Consider the following 20,081-nt stretch of genomic DNA (forward strand, 5'->3'; position numbering starts at 1 on the left):
AATTCTATTTGAAGCTTCCACATCGACCAGTTGACCTTATACCACATGATCGTTTTCGCGTGTGTGCTAAGAAAATGTATGATCTTAGGGCAGGTACGACTATGTAAACTGTTAATTGAAAAATGCAAATGACCTCCGCCAGGCAGGTGCGACTTGGAATTTTTTTTCATCGGAATGCACAAATGAATAGTTACAACTTCATGTCATTTCGAATACCTGGGTCTCTCTGAATCCATGGCCCGCCTTCATTCTAGCCCTATCTTTATTTCCTGATACCCGGAATGGCCATTGGACCGACCCTTGGCACTGGCTTGTTTCTCGCCGGCGGCCAAGCGTTGGCTGTTGGCGGGCCGGCCTCACTACTCGTTTCTTACATATTCTTATCGCTTCTGGTTTATTTCATGGCCACCAGTGTCGCAGAAGTTGCTACCTACAAACCCTCTCGCCATGGCACGGTCGTCATGCATGGCTTCCAGTACATGAACAACAGCTTGGGGTTCGCCACCGCCTGTCTACGCTGGTATACCATGGCCATGTTCGTCCCATACGAGATCACGACAGCGATGGTCAATCTTGGGCTGTGGAACCCTGGCTCCAACATTGCCGTCTGGCTTATATTGTGCACTGGCATCATCGTCGGTTTAAACTTTCTCCCCGATCGACTGTTTAAAAGAGCCGAAACTGTCTTCTATCGGATCAAAATCGGCACATTGGCTTGTCTTCTTGCCCTTTCTCTATCCATCGCTCTTGGGGGTGCCACTGGCCATGACCATTGGGGATTTCAATACTGGAAAAAGCCCGGGGCTATGCACGAGTACCTCGCTCATGGATCAGTGGGTAAATTTCTGGGGTTATTACAATCTGTTCATCTCAGCACCGCCGCGTTTACCTTCGCACCTGAGTTGATTGTGCAACGAGCCGAGCAGCGGGAAGTTGATGAGAAGCCCGAGATATCCGAAAGCGTACAGCCAGCGGCAAACTCCAACATACCGAGACGAGTTTCCGGAGACATCTGCCAGACTGTTGTTCCGTACATCCTGACATCCTTGGCAATGGGCACCATGGCTCCCTACAACAATCCTCTCCTCACCAACGGTGGAGCTGGAGCTGGCTTGTCCCCCTTCGTCATCGGTATCAACACAGCAAGGATTCGAATCCTTCCTGTCACCGCGACTCTTGCAATTCTCCTCTCTTCTGTTACCTCAGCCCAGTCGTTCCTGTACCTCGCCTCTCGCTCACTAAGCGCCCTGGCAGACGCTGGTCATGCACCCACGATGTTCAAAAATCGAAATAACTGGGGTGTTCCCTGGGTGGCTGTTGTCTTCACAGCAACTTTCACGTCTCTCGCCTTGTTGTCCGTCGCCACGTCCAGCTCGACCATAACGACATACTTTATCCTCTTTGTGAACAGTTCCGGCTACCTTTCCTGGATCCTTTCAAGTGTTGTATATCGTCGCTTCCGAGTGCGCTTGCACGCAAATAGGATCACCACTGCTTATCGTCATGCTTTCCAGCCGGTGGGTACAGCCATGGGCTTTGGTTTCAGCATTGTTTTACTGCTATCCAACGGACTAATCTCTGCCGTTCCGGCAAATCACAATGGGCCACGAGGCGCGAGGGTAGTAATGGCATATATTAGCATACCTCTATTTGGTCTTTTATATGTCATTCATCGATTTGGAGACACGGTTCCACGTGGAATTCCTGCTGAGGAATGCAATGTCAAAGAGCCACCTCGAGCACCAGAAACCAACCACTGCCCACGTACACGGATACCATATGGGCGATCGCTTCAACCACCCACAACTCTTGAGCTGGATCAGGTCTGGGCAATGGCCAGGGAGGTGTAAGCTATGTTAAGGAATGGAGAAAGACGCGACCGAAGGTGTTGGTAGCTTGTCAACGACAGCAGCGGAGGTGGCTTGGTTTGTACAGCTCTTTGTTTCCATTTTTTTGCTCATGGTTTTTTTTTCTCTCTCTTTCTTGCAACCTGCTATCATTATTTCTTCGAAAAGTGTATTTTCCTTGGTTGTAAACAACCTATCAATAAATAAGAGGTGTGCAGCGTGCTGGTGTCACACATTTTTCGAAACCTAAGGTGTCTTTCCTGCAATTTTTAGCTGTCGCTTTCAAGTTTGAAGCTTGTAGATCTTCATGATTACAGCAATTACAAAGACCATGAGGTCAAATTTTGATTCCCAAATTTTATGACCATGTTTTTTCTTCCAAGTGTTCATTTCGTTGACCTAATCGAGTTGTTTGGTGCGCCCAGCTGCCTTCTGGTTGTCATGTGCTTCTCCAGAACCTTGAAGTCTAGTACTAGTAGCTTCACTTGATTTCTTTCTCCCACTTTACCTTGCCCTAACCGTCATTTGTTTCTCTTGATTCTGAAAAATCTAACCTTGGAAACTTCAATATTTTCAAGGTTCGGTTGTTCTCTCTTCCTGTTCTATTCACTCATTCCAAGAATTTTTTGCATATTTTATTGAGATACTCCAGGATCCACAGCGCCACAGCTGTGCCTCCACGATTCCTGCAAACCTCCAGAGTCGTTTACATTTACGTTTACATTTACGTTTACCTTTGCATTTACCGGTATACTGTTTCCCCAACGCACGATCTCATCTTATTGAAACGGACAATTTTCCATCATACCTAAGCAGGAGCCCAAACGCAGGGATTTGCCCAGCGGTGTGGTCGCTAGGGAACAGGTTCCCGCAAGTGTGCAGGGCCCTGGGCGGGCCGTAACAAGTAAGTTTTAATACGATTTACAGCTTGTGATTCACTAACCGTTTGGTCTGATTAGCCCTGTTCCTTGCGCACTTGCGACGTTCTATAGTGGCGAAAAAAAAAACGCTGCCAAATCACCGGGCTGGAATACTAATATCGGGCTGCTAGATCATTCTGTCTCCCCCCCCCCTTTTTTACCAAAGACGGCAACTTTGCCCTTTTTTCCTCTCTAGCGATCTTCCTTTCTCCTTCCACCCACAAGAGTCCATATTTTTCTCAGACACATCGTCTATCAACCTATCAACTTGTTATCCGCTTTTCCCTCTCGCGGCTGCTCTTTTTCCCACCCCACATTCTCCCAAATAACCTAAAAAGGGACCAGATGACTTTCCCCTCCCGATGCTCGGCGCCACGCTGCTGCCCCATCTTTTCGGGTGATCATCCTTCGTCCCAAGGCCAAAATTTCCCCCATATCCACGCTCCCTCTGCAACTTGCTCTACTTCTACTTCACAAATACGCACTCTTCCTTCTAGCTTCCACACCTTACTTACTGCTTAATCATTCATCCTATTCTTGCACTTGTGCCTTTTCTTTTCACTATTTCAACCTTTCCCATCTATTCCAGGTTCTCTAACCCTTTCCCACTCCTATTTCATTTTCATTCTTCCCTCCACCTCATTTCTCCTTACTTCATCATGATTTCTTTGACCTATCTTTGGTCAAGAACATCATGTTCACCATTAACCTCTTTATACCCTACTAATTTCTTCTTCCTCTTCCTTTCTACACTTACAGATTCCATTTGACAGGCCATGAGAATCTTATCCTTCCACTCCTTTGATCTGATGCGTCATCAGGCGCTCTAGATCGGGCTACCTATCAAAAATGCCGCCCAGCTATGTACTTCCATATGCATGGAAATCCGAGATGTGCATCGGACAAACTTTTTTTTTAGCTTTGTGGGCCAGTCTCTTTCCTGTCATCCATGACAACAGCACTACCTGAACTTTATGTCTCCAATATGTTCATTGAGAACTATTAACGTGAATCTAGATGCTAACCAACCCTTGTCCTGTCCCTCTTTCTCCCTTCCATGGTTTTCTGCCGGTTTTAGTCCCGTGATTTCCCTCCCCACTGCATTCAGTTCTTCCCGTCGCTAGTCCCAATGTGGACTAGCGTATATTACCGAGCTCACCCACTCCAATACACCGAGATACAGGATGCTGACAGCCTTGTGACACAATTCCCTTCGTTTCTTACAGGGTTTACGCCGCAGCCAGTGTCCAGGTTGGCTTCCCTCTTGTTTCCTAACCGTTTCCCCCCTCTTCCATCCGGTTTTCTCTGTTCGTTTTCGGGCTTTCGAGAGTCAACGCAGCGCGACTCAACCCACGCTAATCCCCTTTCGCTGGGCTCCTGGTTCGGGGCCTTTCGCTGCCTTAGGCCCGCTCATCTTCTCCTCCTTCCATCCAAGTTCACTCAGACTCACCCTCTTTTTCTCTCCTATTTTCCCGGCGCGTCCTCTTTCTTCCCTTCCCTCGAATCTTATTTCTCCATCTCTTTTGTCCGTGTTCCCTCCGCTCTTTCTCGATCCTCGTCTCTTCTTCCACTTCTCTTTTTCTCCACGCGATCCCGTCGCCCTGAACCCTTTACGCCTTCAACTTCCCCCCTCGAAACGAATTCCGGTAGCCTCCCTACGCATATCGCACCCGGCTCAACCGTTCATCTGGAATCGCCTGGCCGTTTTACACCCTGTTCCCTACTCGCCCTTTCGATATCGCCCACCTCCTGCCTTCCACCCTTCAGGACACGGGTCAGTCGCATTCGGCCAGGATTTTCTTTCTCGCCCAACCGGCCTCTGCATCATCGAAATCAAGACGTGAACCCTCCTGGGAAGTGTTTTGTTGAACCTAGACGGGGTTTTCAGGCTCACAATAGGCTGAAGCTCTGTCTGTGTCGGAGAACTATCCTGGCGAAACGCGTCCAGCATTGTTCAGACAGGACACTGCAAAGATTCACCCTTTCAGGTGGTCGTTGATATGCTCGTTGAATAGTGACGGGTCGGCCACGCCATCGCTCTCCTCATCTTTCCCCATATTTTCTGACCTGAGAGGGGGTAATCTGTCGGACTATGACAGATACCTCCTCCCTCGCCATCACGCACGCCACCACGGATCCGTCCCCGGTCCCCGCTCCTCCAGACTCTCCAGCAAATGGTGCTATCTCTGATTCGGGCGCGCCCGATGAAGAAGAGCCATACACCATTAAATGTATCTGTCAGTTCAATGAAGATGACGGTAGCACAGTATTCTGCGAACGCTGTGAGACGTGGCAGCACATTGTCTGCTACTATCCAGGCGTGCGAGTACCGGATGTGCACAACTGCATTGAATGTGAGCCACGTCAGTTGGACAGCCGTCGCGCTACTGACCGACAACGCCAACGACGGATTCGAGAACAGAGTGAGGACGGTGACCGAAGAAAACGATCCAGTGCGAAGGCACCCAAGAAAAAACCCAAGGATGGCGATGTAGATGGATTGGGTCATCAACGCAGCGACTCTACCGCTCGTGATCAACCGCCATCGAAGAAGACGAAAACCTCCCACCGGTCCTCGGCCTCCGTCAGTGCTCTCTCTGGCGCTCCTCACCTCCCAACTCAGTCTCGTAAACGCCGCTCTTCTGTCTCTACTGCGCCCTCCCCCACCAAGCCCTCGGGTCCCTCCATCCCTCTCTACTCCAAGGAATTCCTACAACTCTACGATAATGATGAAAGTCGTGTTGATAGGGACAGTAACCTATTCAAGACCGTGAATCTGTTGGCCGAGTCGGCCTCTTGGGTCAAGAACCCAGATTCCTTGGCTCGAGTCACCAATGGCCGCCGATCTGAGGACACCTTCATGTGGTCCGACGCTGCTCTAGATCGCTCTCACTGGCCTGCCCTCACTACAGACACCATCACCGACTCAAATCTTGAAACAAGCGGCCGCAACCCCACATGGAAAATCGTGAAGACTCAGGATGCCGTGCGCAAAGATGAAGTTGTTGGAGAAATCACTGGCACGGTTGGAATTTTTGACGACTATTGCCTTGATCCCAACAACAGGTGGTCTGAATTGCGCCACCCAGAGCCTTTTGTTTTCTTCAGTTCTCACCTACCACTTTACATCGACAGCCGACATGAAGGTAGTATGCTCCGTTACACTCGACGGTCTTGTCGGCCAAACGTTACCATGCGAATCTTCATCACAAACGATGTTGAGTACCATTTCTGCTTTGTTGCCAAGGAAGACATCCCCGCAGGTTCGGAGATTACCATCATGTGGTATTTAGATGCGCAGCTATCTGAGTCATCCAATGGCGTGGTCAAGCAAGAATCTGGGGACAGCGCAACGGATGCTGCCGCTGTTTGCATCAGCAACACTCTCGCAAACTTCGGCGGGTGTGCATGTGAACACCCACAAAACTGCTTGCTTGCCAACATTGACCGCCGGCGGCCTCCGAAGTTGCTTGACACCCCCAAACAGACCAATGGCAAGCGGAAGAAGGCTAAAACTAAGTCTGGCACATCTCCGCTGGATACGCGCCGTGGTTCAACTAGCCGTGCTTCGACCAGCCGCGCTGGAAGTGAAACCACGAAGCATCTTGAAGATGACGACGCGGCTGTTGACAGTCGATCAACATCAGGTTCTGTGCGGCGAAAATCTCTCAGCCGGGACTTGAGTCCGACTGCTTCCAACCTGGGCCCCGTGACACTTGGCATGTCCATCCGCGAGCGTCGCAAGATTGCCGATGCCGAAAAGCAATTTCAGGCACTGGAAAACGATCAACGGACCACGGCCCAAAAGAGGAAAAAGCGCACAAGTGCTCCATCGGCCCAATCCCCATCTGCAGTCGGAAACTCTACATCGACGCAGACTGGGTACTTTGGATCACAGCGTGGATCTGGGAAAATGCTTCACATTGATACCGCTGCGGATGCATCCCAATCTCCTACTACAGGTTTGTCTCCAGGCTCTTTGCCTGCTGGTCGGCATGCAAGTCCCAGCAAGGCATCCGGATCGAATACGCCATTCACTCGCCCCTCCTTCAGTCGACCGGCGTATGTGGATGCTGCAGTTCAGGTCAATCTCGACGACGCCGATGAACCATCAATCTTGAATTCCTCTCCCCGTCCACGTATCCAGTTCATCCCATCCAAGATTCGTCTGCTGAAGCGATACAGCATGGATCGTATGCGAGCCGAAGAGGTTGCCCGGCAACAGTTGTCATCAGCTGGTTCTGACAGTGTGGGCCCTGGGGGCTCAGTGTCTCCCATGACTCAATCCCCTACTCTTGGACGGGTTGGCAAACCAAACGTTGCTATGATGGATGTGGATGTGGATACTTCTACTGCCGGCACACCATCGGCTAGGGATGTGGACATGCAGGATGTTGCTGGCAAGTCCGAGTATGATATCAAGCATGCAGGCCATGACACAAACAAAACCGCTATCCCTCATCCGTGGCCATCCACTGTTGCCCACAACACCAGGCTTCCAGGGTCGACTACTCCTGTGGTGCACGGCAATCTTCGCGTCTCTATGCCCCCGCCCAGTATCCCCTCCATTCCTCTCGCAGTTAGCCCTGGATCTGCATCTACTGCTAGTCTTGCTTCCCCTTCAACGCTCGATGCATCTTCTCCTCACTCTGCACACCCGCCTGCTGCACCTACCCCAACGCCAGCTAAGAAGAAACTCAGTCTTGGCGATTATCTAAGCCGCCGAGGTATGACAACTCCTACCTCGGATAGGTCTCAGCCTCAGGCCTCTGTTCCTGCTCCGACCCCTCTTGCGCAGGACCCGCTTGTTCCTTCGGGACAAGGGCATTTGGCGAGTGCAGATGATGTGCAGTCTCCCGGCAGCAAGCCTTCACTGGACAACAAGGCTGAGACCTTACAGCCCCTTGATGCTGTGATGAAAGACACCTCCGACTCGACCCATCCTCACGCCCCCTCTATCTCTTCGTGATATCCTTTTTACTCGCTATATTTTGTATCCCTCTTGTCATTCTTACTGCGTGTGGTAATAATGGTGTGGTCGGTTGATGAAACCTCTTCGGAATTACGTTTCTTACGACTTCAAAAATCTTTCTCTCGTGTGACTTCTTTCAACCCTTACCAGGGTGGCAACGGCGTTCGGACTGCGTGTCTGTGTGACGGTTTTCTTTTATTTTTCTTTCCGAACGGCGTACATGGCGTGTCCAAGGAAATGGGAAGGTCGGTTACGGAAATACCAGGATTCGGGTGGGTTATGGACCTTCGGTGTGACTTGCCTTCGAGCAGCACGGCCGCTTAATTTCTCATGATCTGTGAGATTATCTACCGGATTTCTTCTCTCCTTCGACATGGAGTTTTATTCTTCCATGGCATAGGATAGCTTGTATGAACAATATTATTATTAAGTTATTCCAATTATCACCATTTTCCAATGTTTATGATCATATCTGGCGCAGTTTATACGTGCGCGCATAACCGGTGGATATCAGAAGTACTAGTAGCCACCCACTATCAAGTGGATTGATATCTTCTGGGCACATGCAAGGTTCTCGAGTCGTTATAACTGATGGTTGATCCGGGACAATTGCAGTGCCTATATCCTGCCCACCTCACTTCCCTCCGCCTACCATAGCGGTTTGTCCAGACGCTATTTCCTTTTTCTTTTGCTTTGTCTGTGTTTCTCGTTTCTCCATCTTTCAAGCCTCCGAGTGTACCCACTTATTTTGGAGGTGTACGAAGGCTGGTTCTCAGGAGAAGGTACTACGAAGTTGTCACCAGAAAAAAACGAAAAGCGCATAACGAGACATCTATGCATAAACCTTCTGTCAAGGAAATCTCAACTCGAGACCAATGGTTGGAATGTCCAAATCTTGACCGTTGGAATCTTGGAGCTGTATGTATCTATCATCCAGATACGAACCACATCTATCCTTAACAAGTACTATGTAGTACTACATAGTACTAGGTATAATAGTATGTAAGGTACTAGTATACTCTTCCGAGCTTCATGCCCAGTACTTGAGAGGGCTTACCCATTCAGTGTCCCAAAAGACGTCTGCCTGTCTCTTTTGAAAAGCGATATCAAAGACAACAAGGAGAAGAATCAGAGGATTGAAACCTACTTGATATGAGTAAAAGCAATACTGTTGTCTTGGAAGTAACCAGTGGTAACAACCTTGGAAGCTGTCCAGATGCCTGGAGACTGCAACGCGTTCCTTCCTTATTGGGATTATATCTCGCGTTCAGCGTTCAATGTTGACAGGAAGTGAGAGAACGTGAGGAAACCAAGGTCGTGCCTTCCCTTGGTGTTTTCTCCCTCTGTTTACCTCTTCATGCGCGAATTTTGGAAGCTGTTACATTCCCCCAAGCCTTCTTCCTGCTTCGCTTCCACCAATTCCTCATCAACACCTGGGCACTGCTACAACGTGAGGACCTCAATTCCCGTGAACACTTTCTGAAATTTCCAGCCCTCATCACACAATACTGACTTGATATCCCTTTCGTTGGAAATCCCTTGATGCATTTTCAACCATGTCAACCTCTAGTTTTGATAGCCATGTTCTCTTTCTGGCCGTGGGAGCGCAGGCCAATCACCGGGAGGTGTATGCAGACCTCATTGGAAAGATCAAGGAAAAGGCAGTTCTCATTCAGCCCCTCGATTCAATCTCCACGGCCATCCAACAACTCGAAAGGCCCTTCCATGTCGTGTTTGTCAACAGCCAGGTATTGATCAATCCCCAGAATAAAGAAGTCTGGGAGGCCGTGCTTGGTTATGTCCGGCGTGGTGGAACAGCCATCTGCATCGGAGACTTCAGTGAAATCAGCACGACCGTTCCTCCGCGAAAACCAGTCCGGAAGCCCTTTGCGGATGCTCGACTGTTATGGAAGTTCGATGAGAAGCACCGCGCTGATGTCTATCTGAATCGGGAATACCTTTCTCTCCCACCTCATCTAATGGAGACCCTGCCCAAGTCGTACAGTGCCGAAACCATTTTCCTTAGAAATGTTGAGAACAAGGACGTGTGGTATCGCCCCACTGAAGAGGATATTACACCCCTCGAGGTTGTCGAAGCAGGACATGTGAACCCTTTCTCATTTTCGGTGGCTATGACAAAGTTTGGCAAGGGAAAGCTTGGCTATGTGGGTGATTGTGGTGGGGCAACCCCAACTTCGATTCTCATGGCTATGGCTGGCTTGACCAAGTGAGAGCTAATCCTAACCAGTTCATGGCGCTCGCCCATTATGGGCTGAGCGCTTGTCAGTTAGGGCCCCTGTCAGTTCAAGTATCATGATTCATGACCTAGAAAGGATGTTATTTTGCTTTCGCAGAACTGTTTTCGAAATATTATGGAAATCCCACTATTCTCAACCTGTGCTTCTGCTTTGTCAATCATTGATTTCCACACCAAGTCTGCTAATAAAAATATTAGCTAGTTGTAACATATATCCAACCTGATGTCCACTGCTCCTTGAAATAGACAGGATGCTCAAAGGTGCCTACTATTGTTTAGTCTTTCTAATGTTTGGTATGACTCAAAAGGCTGACCCGTGTCGGGGCGATCGCTCCTCTCGTTCCGTACCTAGTACCTACTACTTCTTCCCCTCATTCTTCTTTCTTGCACTTCAAATGTTGCCTTCTTTTCGTCTTTAGATGCTTCCAAGGTTTCACGCAATGAACAACACAAACAACGAGAGTCTCCCATTGGAGCGGATTCTATCTCACTCCTCTGATGATCATGCTTCATCTGCGCATGAGATCGAGCAGCCTACGCTGGCTCTCCCCGACGGAGGCAAAGCTGCTTGGTTGATGCTAGCATCTTGTTGTCTCATTCAACTCCCAGTCTGGGGTGTGCCTTAAGTGCAAAGACCTTGAAATTGAACGTTGAACTAACCCCATATACATTCAGGATTCTCGAGTGTGTTTGGTGTTTTCCAGGAGTACTACTCCTCGAATGACGTATTGCAGGGTAACAAAGGAGACTTGGCGACTGTGGGGACCACATCAACGGTATTAAATAGAGTGCATGTCGGGTATTTGCGTTTGTTTCCCAAATCTGACTAATGATATAATGATATACTAGGGGCTTCTATATCTTCTATCACCAGTCACCTTTACCCTGTTGACTCGATATCCACGTATGCAACACTGGTGTGCTCCAACAGGGCTAGTCATCACCGTGATCGGCTCCCTGCTTTCTTCGTTCTCTGAGATAATATGGCAACTCATTGCAACCCAGGGTGTGATATGTGCCATCGGTAATGCGCTGCTTTTTAGTCGGTCTTCTTTGTATCTCGACCAATGGTTTATACGAAGAAAAGGACTCGCTCTTGGGATAATGTGGGCTGCAAAAAGCATCACAGGCGTTGCTCTGCCTTTTGTTGCAAGTGCCTGTTTGAATGAATTCGGCTCCAGGACAACTTTGAGAGCATGGACTGTAGTGACGGTATGATGAAAGACATTGATTGGCACTTTCCCAGCATCATATCCTTATCAAACACAGCCTTCAATGAACTATGCTAATTCAAGTTTTTTCTAGCTGATCACAACCTCACTATCACTTCCTTACATGAAACCCCGAATTCCAGTGTCTTCATCTGCATCTGCCCGTCCTCTTGACCTCAGCTTCCTCAAGTCGGTCACATTTTGGGTGCTACAAGCAGGAAATGTTATCCAAAGCTTTGGATACTTCTTGCCGTCAACATATCTGCCGTCATACTCGACAGGGACTGTCGGTTTGCCCGAGTCCATGGGAACACTTCTCGTATCCCTTTTCAACGCAACCTCTATCTTCGGCGGTATTGCATTGGGGATGCTATGTGACCAATGCAACGTGACAAATGTTGTACTCATATCCTCTGTGGGATCTGCACTCTCTGTACTTCTCTTTTGGGGCATGGCCTCTTCTACGGATTCAGGTTCCTCCGAGCCTGGTGTGGCTCTGCTGACGGTTTTCGCCATTTCCTATGGCTTTTTCGCGGGTGGATTCAGCTCGACTTGGTCGGGCATCATCACACAGATTAAAGATGAGTCTTCGCCGTCATTGGAGACCGGATTGGTGTTCGGTCTTTTAGCTGGCGGTAGAGGTATTGGGAATGTTATTAGTGGACCTCTTAGTTCGGTGTTGATTCGACAGGGATCCCTAGGTCATGATGGTGCTACGGGGTATGATACCGAGTATGGAACTTTGATTCTTTTCACTGGCATTACTGCCTTCTTCGGCGCCTGGGGCTGGATGTGGCGATATATGAGTCCTGCAGTGCGCTGCCTGGTTTGAATCAATGTTCGGTGAGCAGAAAAATCAAGTTTTAGACCAGTATGGGTTGTACATCCATTCAGAGTGTCATTTAGTCCCCGGTAGTTTCTTGAACCTCGAGTTCGACGGAAACTGGGAATACAAATCGAATGGCGAATGTCGGAGTTGACGACTATGACAAGATTTCTAATTCGTCAATCATGGTGGAAATATTAGCCATAAAAAAATGAAAAGGACTTTTTCTCACAGTGACATGTACCTGAAATCGAATTTTCAAGTTCGTTCGTAGTAGATCTATAGGTATACTACTTGATAGGTTCAACTTTGTTATCGCTGATCTTTGAGCGAACTGGCGAGTTTCTAGAAATCACGTGCCATGTCCAGAGCTGCCACCGCGAAATCCAACCAGCCTCAATCCCTCACCTCCGATCCCATCCCAGCTTCTCCTAGGGCCTTGCACCCTTAAATATCACAATGGCAACAGCCGATGCATCTCTACAGGACCCGCTCCTCTCGCTGCGCCGTGCCATTGCCTCGGATAGCCCCCCAGCCCCGACAACCTCGTCCGAGCTCTCAAACGAACATGCGACAGAAGACCTAGCCCAGGCAACACATCTTTTCTTCTCGCAACCAACCCCACAATCAATTCCCCTCAATGCACCAACCCGCTTTACACGTATCGTATCCGGAACAGTCGAATCCGCCGTCGACCTGCGCAGCATCTTCTTCGCGTGGCAGAAGAAAGATGTCGCTATCCCAGAATACATTGCCTCCGCACAGGAGCTGAACGAGGCACTAAAATTGAAGGGACCAGCAGAATCCGGCACAGTGGAGGAAGTCCAGAATCTTCCTTTCGTCGAACGTTTGGATCTCATTACCTGGCTCGAGGGTGCGTCCGATGAGAGCGAGTACATTAAGCCTTTGGAAGGCGCTGCGGCGGCGGCGGCGGCTGCAGCAGCCGCCGCTGCTGGTGCTGCTCAGGCGGAAGCTTCAGCTGGTATTGCGTCCGGTGTGAAGGGTGGTGTTTCTACTGTGCCTAGTGGTGCTCCTGGGGCACCTGTCCAGGCCGGAGCTCAGGGTACTCGTGCGCAGAAGCCGATTGATCCTCGACTACAGGAGATTTACAATGGGGAACGCAAGACTGGAGATCGGAACACTGTGCTGAGAGGAATCAAAGCTACCGTAAGTCCCCCCCCCCGGAGTGTCTTAAGTACCAACTAACACGGTTGACAGGACTTTTCTCATGTCCGCAAGAGCGCCGAGGTCTTCCTCGACCGTAACCGCTCTCGCCCCGGTCAACCCACAAAGCCAGGCAGCAAGAGCATGATTCCCGCCCCCTCTGCAGGCCTCTCGATGCCTTCGTCCTCCTCCTCCCGCAAGTCCAACTCCCGGCCTGATCCCATCATTCTCCTTTCCCCCTCCGCTTCCTCTCTCATCCGCATGTCCAACATCAAATCCTTCCTGCAAGACGGTATCTTCGTCCCACCAGACCACCCCACACTGTCCATGTCTACCGAGGCCAACTTCATGGAACTCAAGCGGCCACTGCGCCTCAAATCGGATCCCTCCAATCCGAATGCTGCAGCAAACCCCGCTCACAAAGCCCCCAAGCCCACCAAGTTCATTCTTGTGGATGGAACTACAAACTTCAAGCCGGAGTACTGGTCACGGCTTGTGGCTGTTTTCACTACTGGACAAACTTGGCAATTTAAGTCGTATAAGTGGTCTTCTCCTCCCGACCTTTTCAAGCATGCTACTGGTGTTTATGTTGGATGGAGGGGCGAGGAAGCACCATCCACAGTTAAGGGCTGGGGACGTGGTGTAAACAGCTTCTCCGTCGAGCGATGGGATGAGAAAGGTGGTATTCACGGTGGTGGACGATGGAGGGATCGGGAAGTTGTAGAGGGAATCTGGACGGCCATTGAGGAGGGTATGAGACTTCGTGGCTGGGGGTCGAAATGATAATCTACTATTCCCTTGTAGCTTCTTCTACTTCTTTTTTCTGTTCCTGTGATGCCAGTCTTTGATATCCCTGTTTTACTTACCCTTGCCTTGTCTTCTTTTTTTAAAAAAAAACGGAATTTGACGGCACGATCATAGGGTACGCGGTTCTTCGGCGTTGTTAGGTGTGAGTTGAAGCCTTGATTACTTTGCCTTTGGTCTCTATTATTACATACATACTTTTCAAAGCTTCCCTTGTTACAATTCGATGTAAGTACCAGGTGGGGACTGCACCATGAGAACAATCTCCTCTGTCTACCCCGAACTTTCATGACTTCAAAGTTCAATATTCAAACATTTACCTTTCAGCATAGCAATACAGTCCAAGATTAAACCCTTGTAAACCCTTGAAAAGACTGCATTTCTAAATCCCCCCCCCTCTACTACTTGGCTGGTACCTGTCTTGATAAGGCAGCCAGTGGTTAATTTCAGTGGTGTTTCTGATCGGTTGCTCTCGTTCTCCAGTGAAAGGTACGGTTCATGATACACATGTGCATGACTTGCATTATTTCTAGATTGGGTGTACGAAAGAACAGGCCGGAATACATAGAACGTATTAAGCTTAACTCCACGGTAGGCCGAGCATCAGATAAACCAAAGGAACCTTGGAAAGGAGCCAATATGACAGAAACTCACGCTTACAACCGAGATAAATCTTATCATCTTAGGCCCAGGCAAAGCTCGGGAAACTGGTCTTCATTTGGCCAGACACATGCTACTAGTATGATCTGGATTCTGGGACCGGCCCGTAGAGCCATAGTCTCGTCGATCCATACAAGATACTGTCAAAACGAGCCAAGACCATAAGTTGAGTAAATGGGTCCTGCAGGGCCTAGACTAGACTATTTAACAGGAATCTCCTCCAATACTTGGATTTGGGGGATTAGAATCCGGCCCCATGTGGCAAGCTTGGAAGCCAACCTCGGAAGTCACCCGTGGATCTTGAAACGTTAAGTGTACGAGCGTGGAGATCTAGGCCAGGAACATTGGGGAAATGGGAAATCTAGACTCATCATGACCCCAACTCATATACATGTGCGTGTGCTGATATCTGGGACATTTGAAGCCATACATTCTACTGGATGGAAAGATTTACTCGAGGCAATAGAATAGGAAGGTGGCACACTGTTAGATGAGATCGTCATGTCCATTGCAATTCCCGTGGGAATCGATACTATATGACATATACTAATTGACCAGAACTCACACGCTGTGCCCAAATGAAATGCAGCCGACAGGAATAAAATAAAATAAAAAAGGAAACGGGATATTCAGAGGAAAGGGGATCAAAACATATGCTCACATCAATATGAAAGAGATCATGCAATAAAGTAAGAGAGAAAGAAATAGAGATGAAGAGAGAAAAGAGAAAAGAGAAAAGAGAAAAGAGAAAAGAGAAAAGAGAAAAGAGAAAAGAGAAAAGAGAAAAGAGAAAAGAGAAAAGAGAAAAGAGAAAAGAAAAATATGGGAATGGAATATGTAGGAAATCATGCAAGAAAAACGCCGGGTCTGATGCTCAACAAAAACACAAGCCTTGCAGGAATCAACCACCCGTCTTTCTGAGGTCGATATTTTTTTTGTGGGGTTTTTAGTCTTTTTGTCGTCTCATTCTTTGTCGACTTGGTAATCGGGTAGAGAGTAAAGGTGTTGAGTTGAATGCATGAAATGCAAAGGAACAATCCATGAAGGTTCCAAGAAAATAGAAATGTCATCCAAATATTACAAGTGGCGCCCATTTTCTGGCCTTCTCTATGACATGAGGCATCGATCATAACGTCTTTCATCTGGGTGTTGAGGGAACCAGGGAGAGAAAAAGGAAATAAAAAAAAAAAGAGGAAGAGAGGGGGCAAAAAAGGAAGCCTCGTGGCGGAGGAAATTAAAACAGGGGAATAAACAACGGGCCTCTGCCAAAGGAGAAAGGTTGAGACACAACGGCCCATGGCTACATGGCATGAGGGCAATGCAGAAGGACTGGGTCTCGTGAGGTCGGAGGCGATCATAACGAAATTGGTGACATCGCAGAAAGGCGGAGAGAGAGAGAGAGGTACGAAAAAAAAGTACCCCTCCTCCTCCTGCCCTTTCTTTGGCTTTTCCCTTTTCCCAGAAAGACGACCCTCGTCGCGGGTGTGATCCCCGCGTTGCAGTCGCACAGGTTGACGGGAACGGAACCAACTCGATTGGTCGAGTATGGCACCTAGCGAAGGCCAGGGTTCGAGACCATTAAAGGGTGTCAAAGCTTGGCGATCATAAGCCAACGGTAGTGGGTTGGGCGATTGAATCACGATGCGGCCGGTCACGACTGGCTGGCTTGCAGGAAACATCCACACTGCCTCTCGGTAATTGTCATGTCCGCGCAGAACGGCTCATTGTGCGTTCGGGGCCACCAGGGGTCGGTGAGTACGAACGAGATCCACCGAAGATGTCAACATCGTGCTCCTGCAGAACAACGGAGTACTTGGGGTCACGGAGGAATTTGGGAACCGAGTCCTATTTTGAAATTAGTACTGAATTTCGACGGCATATAAAAAAAAAAAAAAGATAAAAAATGTTGCCAACTTACACTTGACATCAACTTGAACACAGAGGTCTGTGCAAGCTCAAACAGGTGAACCACCTCTTGGAGACTCTTGAACATGGATTCATCGTCACCCACAGCCTTGGTCATACGACTGGCCAAGCTGTTGCGAAGGGCGTGGTCAATGTTCAACTCGCAAGGGGATCCAGGAGCCAGGAACGCGTTGTACAAGCCTATAAGGTTATTAGAGCCAAGACACAAATGAAACCAGAGTTTTCTTGGGGGAGTGAATGATACTCACCATAGGCAGCAGCCAAAGTTTCCCGGACCGAGTCCACCTTGTTGAATACACCGGCTTTTTCGGCCTTGTGATAGTTGGCAGTGAATTCGGACACATCGAGGTAGAATGAAAGGTTCTCTTCACACAAGGAGTAGCGCAAGAACTCGCGGAACAAAAGACGAAGGGCAGGGTCCCCTAGGATGTGAGTAAGGCGGGCGTTGTTAGAGTCGCGGGGCATTCCACGGTTATCGTAGGTAGTGTTGGCGTTGTTATCGCGGTTCTTGTCGCGAGCAATCCATCCACATACACGCTGGCCCCGCTCGGTAATGCAGTAAATTGAGTACTTGGACGGTTGGAATACGGCGTTGGAGTCGGGGAAAGCCTTGTCGTCCTGAATCATGGTGATCAAACCGTACTTGAGGAACAATTCGGCAATCAAGCAGGTCTCCCGACGCTCAATGGTGGTAGAGCAATCCATCAACCAATCGACAGCTCCCTTGCCAGTAAATGTGTTGTTGTAAATCTTGTTGTCCTGCAGTTTCCGCTCCCGGGCCATCTTCACTCCGACCAAGCCATTGGTGTAGTCGCTTAATGAATCAGAATCGGAGGTGGAAATGCTGCTCTTGATGTTGGGGCCATCCTGACCGGCGAATCGGCGAAAGATGACTTCGATGGTGGCGCGGTCATGCGATAATTTATCCGATTCGGTGTCTCGCTCCAGGTTCACCAATTGCATGGTGTTGCGCGGCGACTCCAACACATCCATCACGTGACGGGCGGTGATTCCGTTCCGCTGGCAGAAGCGCTGCAGGATGTTAATACCCTTGGGTGTAAGCTGGAACAACGCTCCCTTGAGAGGGAAGATTGGCAAAGCCTTGCCGTCTACGGGCTCAATAAAGCGGGCGTCGACGAATCGCTGGCAAACGGAACGGGCCATTTCCTTGGCCATGGAGAAAGTGGTGGTAGTTGTGGTGGTGACGATACGGGAGGGGTCCTTGGGGTCGGGCATGCGGTTCGATTGGGAGAACTTGAGCGAACCCAAATTGTTGATGGCCTCTTCTGAGGTGAAGGTGTGATCATATCGGGTGAAACGAACTCGGTGGGAGTCCAGCTTCAGACTGACCATCAAGGTGGAGAACAAGTCCATGAAATCCTATAGATTGGGTAATCGACACGGTTAGCTTCTTTAAATATCTCCAGTTTTGTGGTTTTCCGCCTCGGCTCTTGCTTGGATCCAACAAGATCGTTCGGATATCTTTCTCTTCTCTCTGTCTCTCTCTCTCTCCAACCTACCTTGGTGAAAGGGCGCTCATCTTCGGTCATGCGCAACAACCGGGATGAAGTTTGGTGCATCTTGGATGGTGCAAAAGGCACGGTGGCCGAGAGAGCAGGGCGGATCTCTGGGGGAGTCGGAATGCGCTGCAAGGTTAAGCGGCGTCTATGAGAGTGGTTCAAGTCGGCCAATGCCGGAGATTCTGAGCGCGCAAATTCCAGTGGGTTGGATTCTCCTGCTAACAATGGCGGGGTCAAGGGGTTGGCGGTCGCGCTCGGGAATTTGGATAATCTTGAAAGACTGGTGGCGGAGGGTGAAGATCGCAATGGGGTAGCTTGATTGATGGTTGACAGACTGGCAAAGGCGCTGGAAGTCTTGGAGGCTAAGGCCGCAAAGGAGCGACGATTGCGGCGAGAAATAGAACCGACGACTGACCCCGTAAAGGTAGTATGCAGGGTAGGCGGATCAGTCGTTGGGGGAGGCACAGGGGAAATAGCGCGTGAGGGAGTTGTAGTTATGACAGAATCACGAACTGCAGGAAGAGAATAGTCTCGGTAATGGTTCACGGATAGGGTTGGCATTGAATGGGTTTTTGGGGGAAAAGGGAATTTGGGTGAACCAGACTTCGGGAAGAGTGTGAAAAGTGGGTATAAGTCAAACAAGTGATACCCACGATCTTGTACACTAACAAGGCCTAAAAGGGGGGGGGGAGGAAATGGGCGAAAGTAGTGTAGTAGAAAAATGTAATAATCCTAAAAAACCATGGGTAAAAGAAAAAATACCAAAAAAAGATTATTTAGAAATATTTAGAATAAAATCATAAATTTCCATATTTAATTATGGATTTATTAAATGTAGAAATATTAAAAAAAAAATGTAAAAATTCAATAATCAAATAATCAAATAATCCATTCCAAATGGGAAAAAAAAAAAATTCCCCCAAAAAAAAGAATTGAAATTCCTCTCCACAAAATAAAAAAAAAACTCAAACCAGAATAAACGAGCCGAAAAGATATTCCGAAAAAAAATCAGAAAAAAAAATTAAGATAGAAAAAGTGATTACCATAGAAGCGGAGATAGGAACTTATATCGATGGATATAATACAGGTTGAACCTATACTGTGCGAACTCTAAAGCTGGAGGAATTCATTTATTACGGGGATTACAAGACCGGGTTTTTTATATCGTTCCCCCTTGAGTGGAATGCTGGTAAGAAATTAACAAAAAACAAGCTTATCATGAGAGATGGGGATATGGATGATTATGTAGAGTAAGAAAATAATTGAAAATTAAGAATAATAGGAGAATATAAAGAGAGCATGAAAGAAACGAATTCATACAAAAAAAAAAAAAAAGAAAAAAACAATTCCAGAAAAGTTCCTCTCTGAAGAAATCATGGCCATTCGGCCTGTCATCCTTGACCCACCACCCACGCGTGAGCCCGGAAAGAGTATGGTGTGCTGCATCCAAACAACGTGGGCCACAAGGGAAGGGATTGCCTCAAGATGAAGATCGGTGGGTTCCTTGTTTTTGTGCAGGGTCTTGGTATTTCTGGTATTTCTGGTATTTACTGTATTTACTGTATTTCATACACGCCTTGGAGTACTCCAGGGTTGTATGACAATAACACCATCATTCAAATGTTCACTACTATATGCCCACACCTCTTGTCTTTCCCCCAGGGCTAAATATTTAAAATATTGTCACAGTCCTTGATTACTTGTGGAGTTGTCCCTTGCACAATGGAATGGAATATGCTCCGTGCTCGGGGAATAGTCTTTTAGATAGTTTCCTTCTAGAATTCCAAATGATAAATACTATGGAGATCATATTTTTTGGGGGATTTTCTGGTTCAAAAATTTCAGTCAATGATTTCACTTCTGTTTCTCTCTCCACTTCATAGGCCCAGCCATGAACCATAGAAACTGTGAAAGGGCCCGAACAGATCCGACCGGTGATCCTGGTACCGCCCCACAGCTGTGTATTAGTATTAC

The 20,081-nt window shown here is 48.4% G+C and overlaps 6 protein-coding genes across 6 annotated transcripts; 5 read left to right on the top strand and 1 right to left on the bottom strand.

The window, feature by feature from the left end:
- Positions 1-281: 281 nt before the first annotated feature.
- Positions 282-1,850, top strand: N7466_008218 (putative proline permease; the record flags this gene model as incomplete). Its single annotated transcript, XM_057167607.1, has 1 exon — positions 282-1,850. The coding sequence occupies one exon, from the start codon at positions 282-284 to the stop codon at positions 1,848-1,850; it is 1,569 nt and encodes a 522-aa protein (XP_057018238.1).
- Positions 1,851-4,859: 3,009 nt separating this feature from the next.
- Positions 4,860-7,736, top strand: N7466_008219 (putative PHD finger and SET domain protein; the record flags this gene model as incomplete). Its single annotated transcript, XM_057167608.1, has 1 exon — positions 4,860-7,736. One exon carries the CDS (start codon positions 4,860-4,862, stop codon positions 7,734-7,736), a length of 2,877 nt encoding a protein of 958 aa, XP_057018239.1.
- A 1,559-nt stretch (positions 7,737-9,295) lies between these two features.
- Positions 9,296-9,970, top strand: N7466_008220 (uncharacterized protein; the record flags this gene model as incomplete). The annotated part of the gene is made up of 1 exon (XM_057167609.1): positions 9,296-9,970. One exon carries the CDS (start codon positions 9,296-9,298, stop codon positions 9,968-9,970), a length of 675 nt encoding a protein of 224 aa, XP_057018240.1.
- Positions 9,971-11,331: 1,361 nt separating this feature from the next.
- On the top strand, positions 11,332-12,039 carry N7466_008221 (putative MFS monocarboxylate transporter; the record flags this gene model as incomplete). Its single annotated transcript, XM_057167610.1, has 1 exon — positions 11,332-12,039. The coding sequence occupies one exon, from the start codon at positions 11,332-11,334 to the stop codon at positions 12,037-12,039; it is 708 nt and encodes a 235-aa protein (XP_057018241.1).
- A 453-nt stretch (positions 12,040-12,492) lies between these two features.
- Positions 12,493-13,980, top strand: N7466_008222 (RNA polymerase II accessory factor CDC73 family protein; the record flags this gene model as incomplete). The annotated part of the gene is made up of 2 exons (XM_057167611.1): positions 12,493-13,200; positions 13,252-13,980. 2 exons carry the CDS (start codon positions 12,493-12,495, stop codon positions 13,978-13,980), a joined length of 1,437 nt encoding a protein of 478 aa, XP_057018242.1.
- A 2,382-nt stretch (positions 13,981-16,362) lies between these two features.
- Positions 16,363-18,668, bottom strand: flbA (developmental regulator FlbA; the record flags this gene model as incomplete). The annotated part of the gene is made up of 4 exons (XM_057167612.1): positions 16,363-16,506; positions 16,580-16,767; positions 16,836-17,967; positions 18,108-18,668. The coding sequence occupies 4 exons, from the start codon at positions 18,666-18,668 to the stop codon at positions 16,363-16,365; spliced, it is 2,025 nt and encodes a 674-aa protein (XP_057018243.1).
- Positions 18,669-20,081: the final 1,413 nt, after the last annotated feature.

Source organism: Penicillium verhagenii, assembly GCF_028828195.1.
Source record: "Penicillium verhagenii strain IBT 33310 chromosome Unknown utg000008l_segment0_segment0, whole genome shotgun sequence".
NCBI classification, from domain to species: Eukaryota; Fungi; Ascomycota; class Eurotiomycetes; order Eurotiales; family Aspergillaceae; genus Penicillium; species Penicillium verhagenii.